We start from the raw sequence: 14,297 nt of genomic DNA, 5'->3' as shown, positions 1-14,297 counted from the left end.
TAGCCTACACTCACACAAAGTTCATGTTTTAAATTAGACACAGGAGGAGAGCTTTCTGAACCACCAGCAACATGGCTGAGGAACAAGTGTATTCAGATTCTAGCAACCTTGCTTTTGACATAACCAGTGCTGCAACAGGTGAAGGGGAAGCAACTCCACTGAACCCATTAACAATTTTAACTCTCCTGGAGAAAGTGGCCGGGATTGTTGACAGTGTTAATGAAACTCAGCGAAAAATGGAGCAACAGCAACTGGAAATAGAAAACACTGTTAAAGAGATACAAATTGATGTTGCAAAGCTTAATAAGGCTCACTTGACTACAGATACCACAGTCGCTAAGTTACTAGTGAAAACCCAAAAGATCAACGCTAATGTTAAAGATGTGAGACAGCGACTGGATAAAACGAATGCTCAGGTCAAAAAGGTTGAAGGAAACCACCGCGAGCTGCTCAAAAGGAATAAATTTCGTGTGGTCATATTCCAGGTAAGGGCCATTTGAAATGGTCACTTTATCTGATGTTAGTTTGAACAAACTTCCTTTATGATTCTTATGTGGTGGTAAAAGTCTGAGGTATGGAACTAGTCACAGGAGGACACCTGTTAAATGTTTTATAATCATACAATCCCCAAGCAAATCTTTTTTCCCCTTTTATGTGCCAATGATCTGAACTACAACAGTTGCTCTTTAAATAAAACTACTGAAACACAAATCATTTTAGAGTAACAGATGTAAAATTCATACACAGTAAAGGGTAGTATTAATACATCAGCAGACCTCGTGCCATCTGCAGTGAAGATTATTGGCTGTGGAACAGCGACTATTTGCTGCCCACATGAAAAATAATATGCAGGGAACGATACTTACATCATTGGTATATTTTTGAAAAGATGGTCGGTGCAGTTTATGCATAGATGAATACCTGGAAATATATTAGAAATTTCACACTGTTGCATACCATTATATTTCATATACTGTTGCAATGTAACTAGTGACGATGGAACATGCTGCAGTCATCACATCTTTGGGAGTTATTTTAACATATTTATAGATAATCTAATGAGATGAATGTTCTCATGTATTGTACACTGTGCTATTACCTATTAAGTGGATGCTAGAATGTTGCAGTAACAGAAGACTCCTGTAGTCACGTCAACTTTGGTATCATTTACCTCCTGCCTGTTTTGACAGCAGACATCTAAATTACATCTCATAACAGAATGAGGGAATGATTACAGTCTTTGTGTTCCAACTGGATTTAAGTAGCTCAGTACATTTTTCACAAATTATTGATATTCCTATGCAATTTTTTTTCCCTTCGCTGAAGGCATTGATTCTTTGCTAAAGTACCATTCCACGCATGCCACTTGATGTCAGGTACCTCACCCAAATGGCCATTAGTCATGTGTGAGCTTTGCCATTCAGTGTCAGCAGGCCATTCGACTGCAAATGTGATGGGGGAGGACATTAGACACGAGCCTGATCCTGACCTCGTCCGATGACCATGCATATGTAACTCCAGCAGGGGTCACTGGCTGGGAATCAGAAACAGTGGGCAGCCCTGAAATAAAAACACAAAATGCTGGAAATACTCAGCAGGTCTGGCAGCATCTTTAGTTTTTGTTTTAGTTTGAGATACAGCACTGAAACAGGCCCTTCGGCCCACCGAGTCTGTGCCGACCATCAAGCACCCATTTATACTAATCCTACACTAATCCCATATTCCTACCACATCCCCACCTGTCCCTACATTTACCTACCAACCTGCAAGTCTTTTGGCTTGTGGGAGGAAACCGGAGCACCCGGAGAAAACCCACGCAGACACAGGGAGAACCTGCAAACTCCACACAGACAGTACCCAGAATTGAACCCGGGTCGCTGGAGCTGTGAGGCTGCAGTGCTAACCACTGCACCACTGTGCCACCCATCTGTGGAGAGAGAAACAGAGTTAACGTTCCAGGTCGATGACCTTTCATCAGAAATGGGCATCCTGACTTTTCCGTTCTGTAACCCAGGGCACAACGATCAAATTTAATGAACTACCAACTAACTCAGCTCAATGTAGTGACTGAACTTGTTGGGATAATCTTAATCTGTGTGTCTCAACTACTTATTGGATAAGGTTGCTGAGCCATTGGGGTGGTGGAGTGGGGGATAATTTCAGCACATTTTTTTAAATGCATCTGTAGGAATAAAAACAATTGACTTAGTGTCTGTCTATGCCAGGCAAAGAGATACATAAATTTGCAGATCAAACTGCCATTTGTTCCATTTTTAAACATGATCCAAGAATACTATGGTAACTGAGGGAATATTCAGTTACTTATTCAATAATGATTAAGAGTTCTGAAATTAAACCTTGGGACACTAATGTACAAACGCTTAATGCGATATTCCTCTCTCTGCTATTTACTAGTGGCATTAATACATCTAAAAGGCAGTGATAGGAATTTTAGCATTGGTATGCTAGCATCCCACAATATAATTTTGAGAATTATTCTATCTTGCAAAACCAAAAGTTGATCATAACATAAATTTTATGAGGAAAATGAATGGTGTTACATCAGACAACTCAAAAGAATTTGACAGTGGAGTGATGTTATCATAGAATCACTTACAAGGGATTTACTGTTTCCACTAAGAAGCTGATGGAAAATTAATTCATGGAGATGTGGCAGAATTCATTTCTGTGTTTGGATACAGTTGAAGAGAAATGTTAGCTGCTTAAAAGGTAAAATTACTTGCTGTCTTCATATTGAAACATTAACATAGAAATCCAGAATAAAAACAGCATTTTGTATTTCCACAGGAAGAAAATGAAATGCCTTCCTCCGTAATTTATAAAAATCTTCCGCACGAAGGGAATGTGGTTGCGGCTGAAGATGAACACAGTGCAACTGCAGCCACGCCACCGCCAGACCTCTCATCTGATGAGGAATTTGTTTATGATGAAGAAACTACTGCTGCACGTCTCAAGAAATCGGGCAAGATGCGGGTGGACAGTATCAGAAAAGCTTTTTCAAAAGAAAACATGCAGAAAACCAGGCAAAACTTGGAGAAGCAGATGAATCGGCTCAGTAACACGATAGTCCCTCCAGACCGGAGAGAGAAGATAAGGATTTCAGGAGAGAGGATCAAAAAGTCCATAGTCGATTCGAAACCATTTCATATGAATGTAAAAAAGAAAAATGAAAGAAGCGGGGCGGAAGGGCAAGAAGTTGCGGTCAAAGGTGTAGGAGAAAGTTCCAAAGGCGTGGTCACGGGTACAGAAGTGGCAACGGATGTTGGGGCACCAGGAGCTGCTGAAGTCGGTGAAGATAGCCTCCCAGAAACGATTACAAATGTTGCCAACACAGAAACGGTTGTAGTAACAATGGAAAAAGGTGACGAGCCAGTACCTGCAGTGGCAGAGGTGAAGCAGAGTCCTGAGTTCAGCTAAAGAAAGACTTAAAGCTGCGCTACTTAATAGCCGTAGAAAGTGCTATGTCTCAATTGTGATGTTAATACATCTATAACATGTACCTGTGCATCAAATCAAACTTGCCTAGTTTAATTATTTAGATTTTTTTTTAAATTGGCCATTTTTTGATGAAGCTTCACAGTCATGTACGAGGCGCTACTCCTCTCACACACACCCTGCTAGCAGGCTGAACTGGACCTCAGATGACCGTGGATCAGTCTTCTGCATATTACTTTCTCCTAATAGTTGTAGAAGTGGGTCCAGTGGAATTGTGAAGGATTGACAGGAAGTTTACTATCTAAAAACTAACTAAAATGTGGGAAGGTTTTTTTTTAACAGTGGACCTTTGAAGAAGAGCAGCATCATTTAATTTTGTATTCGAATCTTAAAGTTTTGTCATAGGGCTGTTAAGTAGTACAGTTTTAATTCTTGTCAGTCTATCAGCTATTGTTACCGAGTGGTAATTGAAACACTGAGTAATCACTACTCAGGACTCAGAATGATAAGTGAAGTGAACAGATGCTAAGTATTGGGCATATAAACGTGGCATTAGACAATAACATTGTTGTATAAAAATCCATGGACAGTCACCATATTCCATCCCACAGGGAAGTTGTTACATCCTCTGTAATCATATTGCTGTGTGGTTTAGAAATATATTACTTCAATGTAAATATCTTTCAAAGCCGGATAGCTACGTAAACAAAATCAAAACAATTCAAATAGATTTTTTGGGGGTATTTTACAAACACTCTTTAATACAAGTATTTAGCTAAAATGAGCATGTTTTTGAAGTGTGTATTCTGCGTATTCACATTTGTATCTTTAGTTAGTTTTCAAACTGAATTAGAATTGCCACTGTACATATAAAAAAGTGTGATTTAGTTTAATATTCTTTGGTGCACTTTTCATGTTGTCTTTTCCCTAGCATTAATTGTGGTGTGCATGTGCAAATACTCAATGGTGACTGCAAGCATCAGAGCTATATGTTTAGCTTTGGGATGTTTCCAGTGTTATTTGTAGAAAGCATAAGTCACGCAGTTGGACATTCAAGTGAATAAACTACTTTTAGTTTGAGCAGACTCATTCATTATCCTTACATACATATTCATTCATGAATATAGTCTTTACAATTTTGAGAGCCACTTGCTTAAAATAGACACAGCTGAGAAGTGCCTGAATTCATTTTTCAGCTTTCTTCCCTTTCTCCACCGCACCCCCCCCCCCCCCCCACCTTTTCCTGGAGGTGCTGAACTATCGTACCATGGGTGCTGGAAGCCCTCTGGTATTTCAGTCAAGCAGCCATTCTTCACATGTGAGCTTGTATGTTGATTGCCGGCAGGTTATTTGACCAGGGCGAGGGGAAGCACAACGAGCCCAATCCTGTCCTTACCCAATGTCCATACAAACAGAATTTCCAGCAGGAGTCACTGGATAGTAAACAGGAGCAGGAATCCTGACCATTTTCCCCTGCCCAGCTAGGGATGCTCAAGCAGCTTCCTGAAAAATTGTTGTGTTTTCAACACTTGCTTTTAAGAATGACAGGAAAGATTAACAGGAAATATTAGTGCAAACCTTGCCATGTTTTCTTCCTTTCAACTCCCTCTGCCCTGCCTTTTAAGTCTTACTTTTAATACCAGTCTTTAGCTACCCCATGCTACACATAATGCCCCAGTTAAATGATGGACAGCTATGCGCTCCAAGCTTGTTCTGTAGCAACATGCACATACTGATTGTTTTCTCTCCTTGTGTGGAAATGTCTACTGATGACTGCCTGAGAGAAACAATTCACTGGGTGTGGGCTTCAAGTACAAGCCTGTGTCCTCCATGTTTGACAACTTTGGTACCTTAGTGTACTATATCATTAACTTGGCCAAAATTTATGAACTATGTTTGATACTATATGGCTTTTATATCACATATACAATGGATTTCTTGCATCAGTCATATGTCGTGGATTATTCTGAAATGACTGTGTGTTTTGATATTATTAAGTAGTGATAACAAACGTTTTCCCAATTCCCAGTAGCCCATCATGATGTGATAAATGGTGGACAGGCCCCAAAGGATTAATGGCAAAAAAATCATTAGGTCTGTAGATTTTTTTAAAATTGTCTGTCTCTATGTGTGTTAAAAGAACTAACCTTTGTTTAGGTTGTACAAAATCATAATTTACTGTATGTTTAGTTGGTCCTCGGTTAGATTGTAAAAGTAAAGTTTACAATCTGTCAACTGTAATGTCAAACCACATTAGCTATAACTTGTCATGTCAATAGTGGTAACAACATGCACGTTCCAGCATTTGGGAGCTGGTTCAAGGACTTGAGAATGTAAGACAAGAATTGGAATCTTGCTGCAACAGAAAAACAGGAGGAAAGCTGGATAAAAAGCTGAAAACATGATGGGGGTGCGAAATAGCAAGATGAATAGTGTATGTGAAAGAAAAATGGAGAAAGAAAGTGAGACATCTGAACAGAAGAACAACAAAAATAAAGAGATGTGACTGATAAAGGGTGACATTTAAAAATTGCCAATACAAATGGAGAAAGAAAAGGAAGGAAAGAAGAGCATCTTTTTAAGTGAAAGAAATAGATTTTTATTTGTGAGAGACAGTAACTGTGATATGCAGATATAGAGACCTTACAGTGGATTGAGGCTAGTCCAGTTTGTGTTTCTCTATGTACATTTGTTTATTTTAAACCCATTCCTTCCCTGGATCTAAAGGTAGAAAATACAGATGAGGGTTGATGTGACACTCATAGATTCTCTTGTGTAATGTTGCATTTAGATATAATTGGGTTCTTGCTGATCAAATGTTACAAAACAGCCTCACATTGCATCTTTACATATCAGTTAATGCATCATTACATTCATAAACACCAAGGTGTCAAAATCCAGGGAATCAAAGAGGCAGAAGCTTCCATAGTCCTGCAGTCCCACTTCTTATGGACTGTAATTAATTTACATGCATTAGCACTGGTTTTGAAAGGCAGGTCTGCTACAGCAAGATATATATCTCAGAAGTGGAACATCAATTATTGTTTTATGATAAGATATAGAAATCCTGCTGATTATTAGGTGGATGGGGAAAATAATAACCAAACTGAGGCTGAAAAAATCTGATGTGAACTGAAGATGCCTTGAGTTGACAGAAACAAATCTTTGGTGTCAGTAGAGCTTAATACAGTTCCCCTATCCATTTCTACCATTTTATGTATCAATGCTATGTGAAGTAATATTGTATATGTAAAATATTTCAAGGCTTTTTTTTTACCATGTTGATGTGATTGGACGATGGAAGTTAATTAGTTATCTGGAAGAATAAATCTGATTGCCTTATTCCCTCCTGATTATTGGTACTTGGTGTTTATATTATTTTTTGGTTTTGGATGCAATTTATGTACATTAACTCAATAAAGAAAAAATACATATAATTTGATTGTCTTGACTATTCAAGACTTTTGCTTTTGTTTAGAACTGTCTTATTCATTCACAGTACAAAGCTGACCACGATAAATGCTAACACATCAATTGCCACATTGCTACTTCACACACTGAACATAAACAATAAGCAGTTTCAAGTTATATAGAAAGTTCCTCAGGGATGACGATGCTTCTCCTGATTGGCTGCTATAATTTCAGAAGAAAATCAATGGAAACCCCATTTACACACCTATCTAATCTCCCGCTGAGCCATGGTGTTTCAGTCATTAACTAAGTGAATAATATAAATGATAAACTATTTTATTGGTTGGAATCATACATCTGTATAGTCTCTAAATAAAAAAACAGATCGCATAATATCTTTATACCCAGCAATATTGTAATTGACTCCATAACGTTGGCCCAAAAGTTTGCTCTCAAAATACAGAAAAACTAATAAAATGCATGGTCATTTATGCACAAATGCCATGGTAACTTAAAGTGAGGGCAGATATGTGGAATTTGAAAAGTTACTGTCAAAAATATACAGTAATCTTACAACACATCAGACCAATGCTCTGCAGTCCTACCAAATCCAGTCATGAATGGTGGTAGGCAATTAACTAACAGGAGGAGGAGGCTTCATGAAATTTCCATCTTCAATGTTGGCAGAGACCAGCATGACAGTGCAAAAGACAAGGCGTTTGCAAAATATTTCAGTGAAAATGCCGAGTGAATTATTCACTTCAGCCTCTTCCTCAGGTCACCACCATAACAGAAGTCGTATTCAGCCAATTTGATTCATTCCATGTGATATCAAGAAATGGCTGAGCGCACTGGATACAGCAAAGGCCCCAGCACCATCCCAGCTGTAGTGCTGAAGACTTGTGTTTCAGAACCAACTGTGCCTCGAGCTAAGCTGGTCCAGTACAGCTACAACACTGGCATTTACCTGACAAAGTGGATAATTGTTTAGTATGTCCTGTCCACAAGAAAGAGGACAAATCTAATCTAGGCAACTACCATCCCATCAGTCTATTCTCAATCATCAGCAAAGTGATGAAAGGTATTGTCAATGAGGCTGTCAGATGGCACTTACTCAGCAATAATCTGCTCACCAATGGTCGACCTAACTGGCACCTCTCTCAACCCCTCCACTGTCTCAAAATTGTCAGACTTCTTGTTCAACATCCAGTACTGGATGCGCAGCAATTTCCTCCAACTAAATAGAAGGGAGACTGGAGCTATTGCTTTTGGTCCCCACCACAAACTCCATCCCTCTTCCTGAGGCTGAACATGAATGTTCACAACCTTGATGCTAAATTTGACACCAGAATAAGCTCCATCATGTTTGCGCTATCACTAAGACCCCTGTTACAGACAAAATTGACAGAATTAAAACCACAGTTCCCTTCCTTTATTGTTCATAATCAGGAACAAAATTGTGTGCGTTTGTTAACCCCTGAGTATATGGCCAATTTAAATAATGATCAGCACGCTTTCATGGGTTGAAATAAAGAGGCTTATTTTTATTCATGCATTCACCCCAAAGTCTGACACTACGTCCTCACTCACCACTCACACACACACAAACACACATACACACTCGAGAAAGAAAGCCATTAAAAAGCAAAGTGCACTTTTCTCAATTACAACCAAAAGAATAGTTCGGAAGTCACATGATTTTTGGCTTCTCCTGAGAAAAAGGCATGCATTGCAGGCCCGGTGAAGAAGGTGTTTTCATTCCTGAAATGTAGTTAGGTGGATTCAATAACTAAAGTCACATATCAAAGTCATTCTTGAAGTTGTGGATTTTCAGCAGGTCATGAAGTTAGTTGCTTGTAGTTTCATTACTAGGAGGTCAGTTTTCTGTACTAGTGGACTTGAAAAGAAACAGGCTTGAAGACCTTAAGATGTTACAGCCTCCAATTCTTTTAAGGCATGATGGTAACTGCTTTCTCTGCAGCTGTTGTTTGCTGACTGACTAGTTTCTCCCTGGTGCTTGAAGTAATAAGATTCGTTATTTGTGATGAGTTTGTGTTGGGATGAATGGTGGCCATTCGCACCTATGAATGATTTAACTGTTTTCTTACAGCTCTCTTGGTTAAGTTTTGAGCTTGGAGACACTGAGTTTTGGGTCAGACCACAAGCAGTAGGAGGTGTGAATTCTACAAATGGTTATGTCTTGATATGTCCATCCAAGGGAGACACTCCACCCATGGCCATTCAATTGCAAAAGTCACTTGGTCCTTGGAACCCATCTTATACAGCCTTTTTAATGTCCATTGTGGTTCATTTAAAAAAAGGAAAATTCTGTTCCAGAAGATTCTAAGCTGAATATGGTCCATGTTTAAAGTTATGAATAGGACATGCCTTTACTAGGCATGACACCCCTGATTTCTACTTCAGTAAAAAGAAAAAAAGACTTGTATTCATATAGCACTTTTCAAAACCACCAGACATCTCAAAAGTGCTTTACAGCCAATGAAGAACTTTTGAAGTGTAGTCACTGTTATAGGAAACATGGCAGCCAGTCTGTGCATAGCAAACTCCCACAAACAGCAATATGATAATGACCAGTTAATCTGTTCCTTTGTGATGTTGATTGAGATTAAGCTGAATTCAAGAGGTGAGGTGAGAGTGACTGCCCTTGACATCAAGGCAGCATTTAACCGAGTATGGCATCAAGGAGCCCTAGCAAAAGTGAAGGTAATGGGAATCGGGGGAAAACTCTCCCCCCGGTTTGAGTCATACCTAACACGAAGAAATATCTAAGCTCCAGGACATTGCTGCAGGAGTTCCACAGTAGTGTCCTAGGCCCAACCATCTTCAGCTGCTTCATCAATGACCTTCCCTCCATCGTCAGGTCAGAAGTGGGGATGTTTGCTAATGATTACACAATGTTCAGCAGCATTTGCAACTCCTCAGATATTGAAGCAGTCCATGTCCACATGCAGCAAGGCTTGTACAATATTCAGGCTTGGACTGATAAGTAGCAAGTAACATTTGTGCCACACAAGTGCCAGGCAATGACCATCTCCAACAAGGGAGAATCTAACCTTGACAGTCAACAACACTACCATCGCTGAATCCCCCACTATCAAATCCTTCAGCTGGGGCTCCTTCATTCACTTGGCCTTCCCCTGTCCTCTTGAAGCCTCCTTGCATTGTCCTCACAGCTTACATTCCCTCCTAGTTTTGTGTCATCAGCAAATTTGGAAATATTACATTTGGCCCCCAAATCCAAATCATTTATATAGATTGTAAACAGCTATGGCCCCAGCACTGATCCCACTACTAACAGCCTGCCATCCTGAGAATGATCCATTTATTCCTACTCTCTGTTTTCTGTCTGTAACCAATTTTTAATCCATACCAGTATATTACCCTAATCCCATGTGCTGCAATTTTGTTTACTAACCTCCCGTGTGGAACCTTATCAAAATCCTTCTGAAAATCCAAACATACCACATCCACTGGTTCTTCTTTATCTATGCTACAAGTAATATCCTCAAAAAACTCCAACAGGTTTGTCAAACATGATTTCCCTTTCATAAATCCATGTTGACTCTGCCCAATCATATTAGTGTCTAGTTATCACATCCTTTATAATTGATTCTAACATTTTTCGTACTATTGATGTGAAATTAACAAATCTGTAGTTCTCTGTTTTCTCTCTCCCTCCTTTTTTAAATAGTGGGGTTACATTTGCTACTTTCCAGTCTGCAAGAACCTTTCCAGAAACGATAGAATTTTCAAAGATAACCACCAATGCATCCATTATCTCTGTAGCCACCTCCTTCAACACTCTGGGATGTAACTCATCTGATCCAGGAGATCTATCAACCTTCAATACAGTTAATTTTTCAATTTTAATCTTTCAGATCCTCATTTTCACAAGTCCCTTGATTCCCCAGTATTTCTGGGAGATTTACTGTATCTTCCTCCGTGAAGACAAAGCAATTGTTTAGTTTCTCCGCCATTTCCCTATTCTCCATTATAAATTCTCCTGTCTCTATCTGTAATGGACCCACATTTGTCCTTGCTAATCTTTTCCTTTTCACATACCTAAAGAAGCTTTTACAGTCTGCTTTTATGTTTCTCACTAGCTTGCATTCATATTCTCTTCCCTGTCTTTATCAGTTTCTTGGTCATCCTTTGCTGGATTCTAAATTACTCCCAATCCTCAGGCTTACCACTTTTTCTGGCAACCTTATAAGCAATTTCCTTTGATCTAATGCAATCTTTAACTTCTTTTGTTAGCTGTGGTTGATTCATCTTTCCTGTTGGGTTTTTGTGTCTTAGAGGAATGTATATTTGTTGCAGACCATGTAATACTTCTTTAATTACTAGCCATTGCCTGCCTACTGTCAAATCTTTTATTAGAGTATTTTCCCAAACCACAATAGCTAACTTGCCCCTCATACCTTCATAGTTTCCTTAAAAGAGGCTTATAATTTGAAGAATAGTAGCAAGCCTGAGGATTGTGAGAGTTTAAGAAAACAGAAAAGATTGAACATAAATTGATAAAAAAAAGGGTAAAATAGAGTGCCAGAATAAACCAGCCAGTGATACAAAAACAAATTGTAAATGCTTTTACAAATATATAAAAAGTAAACGTTGTTCTATTAGAGGCAGGGCAGAAGAAATTATCATGAGAAATGAAGGGAAGGCAGAGACATTGAACAAATATTTTGGGTTGAATTTTACCAGCCTCTCGACATCGTGGATTGTGGCAGGGAGGCCTATAAATAGCTTACAAGAGTGGCCTGCCATGACACACGACGCCGAGAAGGCCCCACCACATAATACCGGTGGCAGCAAGGCCTCGGTGCGGCCCCCCCCACCGCCAAGCGGCGGGGCCTTCATTTCAATATTAAAAATAGCAGAATAAATATTGAAATGAACTTACCTGGTCCCGGCGGCCGTCCCACGGCAATTTTACTGCCGCTGGCCGCAACTCACACGCCTTCGGAACGCCAACCAGAGTTCGGGGGCGAGACACTGGTGGGGAGAGGAGAGGACTGCAATAATCAGGATGGCGGGGGGGGGTGGTGGGGGGAAGCGGGGAAAACATTTATTATTGGCTGTGGGGATGGTGGGAAGGGGTTGGAGGGCAAAAGTGACGAGGTTGGGGGGGAAGTTGGGTGGGAATAAAATTAATGTCTCATATTGGCACATAAAACAACCATTGGGGGAGGGGCGGTTGGGAAAGGGCCTCCTACTTTTGATTTTTATTTAAAAAAATTAACAAAGTACTTTGTCTTTAAACATTCAAATTTTTGTTCAGGGCTTGAAGCCCTTTAAAAATGGCGCTGGCGCCTGTGTATAGCGCTGGAAGCCATTGCCGGGGAGTGAGCAGCTGCCTCCTTTATGTCATCGGGGGCGGCTGCTCCACCCCCTCCATTTAAATGAGCTCCCGTGCAAAATATTACTTCCATGTTGGTAGGCCACCAGCTTCAAAGCCGTGAAGTGCGGCATACTAATAAAATTCAGCCCTTTGTGTCTGTCTTCACAATAGAAGACGTAAATTACACAGCAGAAAAAGCGGGTAACCAAAGGGCAAATAAGAGTTAGGAAAGAAATTAATAACAGCAGAGAGAAAGTATCGAGAAACTTAAGGGACTAAAGGCTCACAAAACCCTAGAAACCAATGATCAGCATCCTAGGGTTTCTAAAACAGGTAGATGCAGAGATTGTGGATGCACTGGTTATGATTTTCTAAAATTCCCTAGATTCTAGAACGGTCCCAATGGATTGGAAGTTAGCAAATGTAACTCCGCTATTCAAGACAAAGAGGGAGAGAGAAAACAACGAACTACAGGCAAGTTAGTCTAACATCAATGGTCAGGAAAATTTTGGAATCTATTATTAAGGAAGTCTTAAAATGCACTTAGAAAATCATAGTATGATCAGAAAAAGTCAACATGGTTTTACAAAAGGGAATTTGTGTGTGACAAATTTATTGGAGTATTTTGAGGCTGTAACGAGTAGGGTAAATAAAGAGGAGGCAGTAGATGTAGTATACTTTGATTTGGTAAGGTGCCACATAAAAGGTTAATGTGCAAGATAAGGGTTCGTGGAGTTGGGGATAATATATTAACATGGATGGAGGATTGCTTAATAGACAGGAAGCAGAGAGTAGGGATCAACAGGCATTTTCAAGTGGGCAGGCTGTGAGTAGTGGAGTGCCACAAAGATCAGTACTGGGGCCTCAGATATTTACAATCCATATTAATGACTTAGATAAAAAGACCGAGAGTAATGTACCCAAGTTTCTGACGATGCAAAGCTAGGTGGGAACATAAGCTGTGAGGACTTTTTTTTATTCATTCATGGGATTGGGTGTCACTGGCTAGGCTAGCATTTATTGCCCATCCCTAATTTCCCTTGAGAAGGTGGTGGTGAGCTGCCTTCTTGAACTGCTGCAGTCCATGTGGGAAAGGTTTGGAAGATGCTGTTGAAGGAGCCTTGGTGCATTGCTGCAGTGCATCCTGGAGATGGTACATACTGCTGCCACTGTGCGTCGGTGGTGGAGGGAGTGAATGTTTGTGGATGGGGTGCCAATCAAGTGGGCTGCTTTGTCCTGGATGGTATCGAGCTTCTTGAGTGTTGTTGGAGCTGCACCCATCCAGGCAAGTGGACAGTATTCCATCACACTCCTGACTTGTGCCTTGTGGACGGTAGACAGGCTTTGGGGAGTCAGGAGGTGAGTTACTCTCCACAGGATTCCTAGCCTCTGACCTGAGCTTGTAACCACGGTATTTATATGGCTACTCCAGTTCAGTTTCTGGTCAATGGTAACCCCAGGATGTTGATAGTGGTGGATTCAGCAATCATAATGCTGTTGAATCTCAAAGGGAGATAGTTCGATTCTCTCTTGTTGCAGATAGTCATTGCCTGGCACTTGTGTGGTGCGAATGTTACTTGGCACTTATCAGCCCAAGCCTGGATATTGTTCAGGTCTTGCTGCATTTCTACACGGACTACTTCAGTATCTGAGGAGTCTCAAATGGTGCTGAACATTGTGCAATCATCAGCGAACATCCCCACTTCTGACTTTATGATTGAAGGAAGGTCATTAATGAAGCAGCTGAAGCTCGGACACTACCCCGAGGAACTCCTGCAGTGATGTCCTGGAGTTCAGATGATTGACCTCCAACAACCATCTTCCTTTGTGCTAGGTACGACTCCAACCAGTAGAGTTTTCCCCTGATTCCTATTTTTCTAAGGATCCTTGATGCCATACTCTGTCAAATGCTGCCTTGATGTCAAGGGCAGTCACTCTCACCTCACTTCTTGAGTTCAGCTCTTTTGTCCATGTTTGATCCAAGACTGTAATGAGGTCAGGAGCTGAGTGGCTCTGACAGAACCCAAACTGAGCAGGTTATTGCTTAGCAAGTGCTGCTTGATAG

The 14,297-nt window shown here is 40.4% G+C and overlaps 1 protein-coding gene across 1 annotated transcript; it reads left to right on the top strand.

Moving 5' to 3' along the window:
* The first annotated feature begins 9 nt into the window (after positions 1-9).
* Positions 10-4,632, top strand: LOC137347574 (caveolae-associated protein 4-like). Its single transcript, XM_068012083.1, has 2 exons — positions 10-485; positions 2,809-4,632. The coding sequence occupies exons 1-2, from the start codon at positions 72-74 to the stop codon at positions 3,436-3,438; spliced, it is 1,044 nt and encodes a 347-aa protein (XP_067868184.1). The 5' UTR covers positions 10-71; the 3' UTR covers positions 3,439-4,632.
* The last annotated feature ends 9,665 nt before the right edge of the window (positions 4,633-14,297 follow it).

This window comes from Heterodontus francisci, chromosome 2 (genome assembly GCF_036365525.1).
Source record: "Heterodontus francisci isolate sHetFra1 chromosome 2, sHetFra1.hap1, whole genome shotgun sequence".
Classification (NCBI taxonomy): Eukaryota; Metazoa; Chordata; class Chondrichthyes; order Heterodontiformes; family Heterodontidae; genus Heterodontus; species Heterodontus francisci.
This window is presented reverse-complemented; position numbering and strand designations above follow the sequence as displayed.

Coding starts and splice junctions, on each gene's coding strand:
- LOC137347574 (XM_068012083.1), top strand. CDS start 72: ATGGCTGAGGAACAAGTGTATTCAGATTCTAGCAACCTTGCTTTTGAC. Junction 486..2,808: donor TTCGTGTGGTCATATTCCAG/GTAAGGGCCATT, acceptor GTATTTCCACAG/GAAGAAAATGAAATGCCTTC.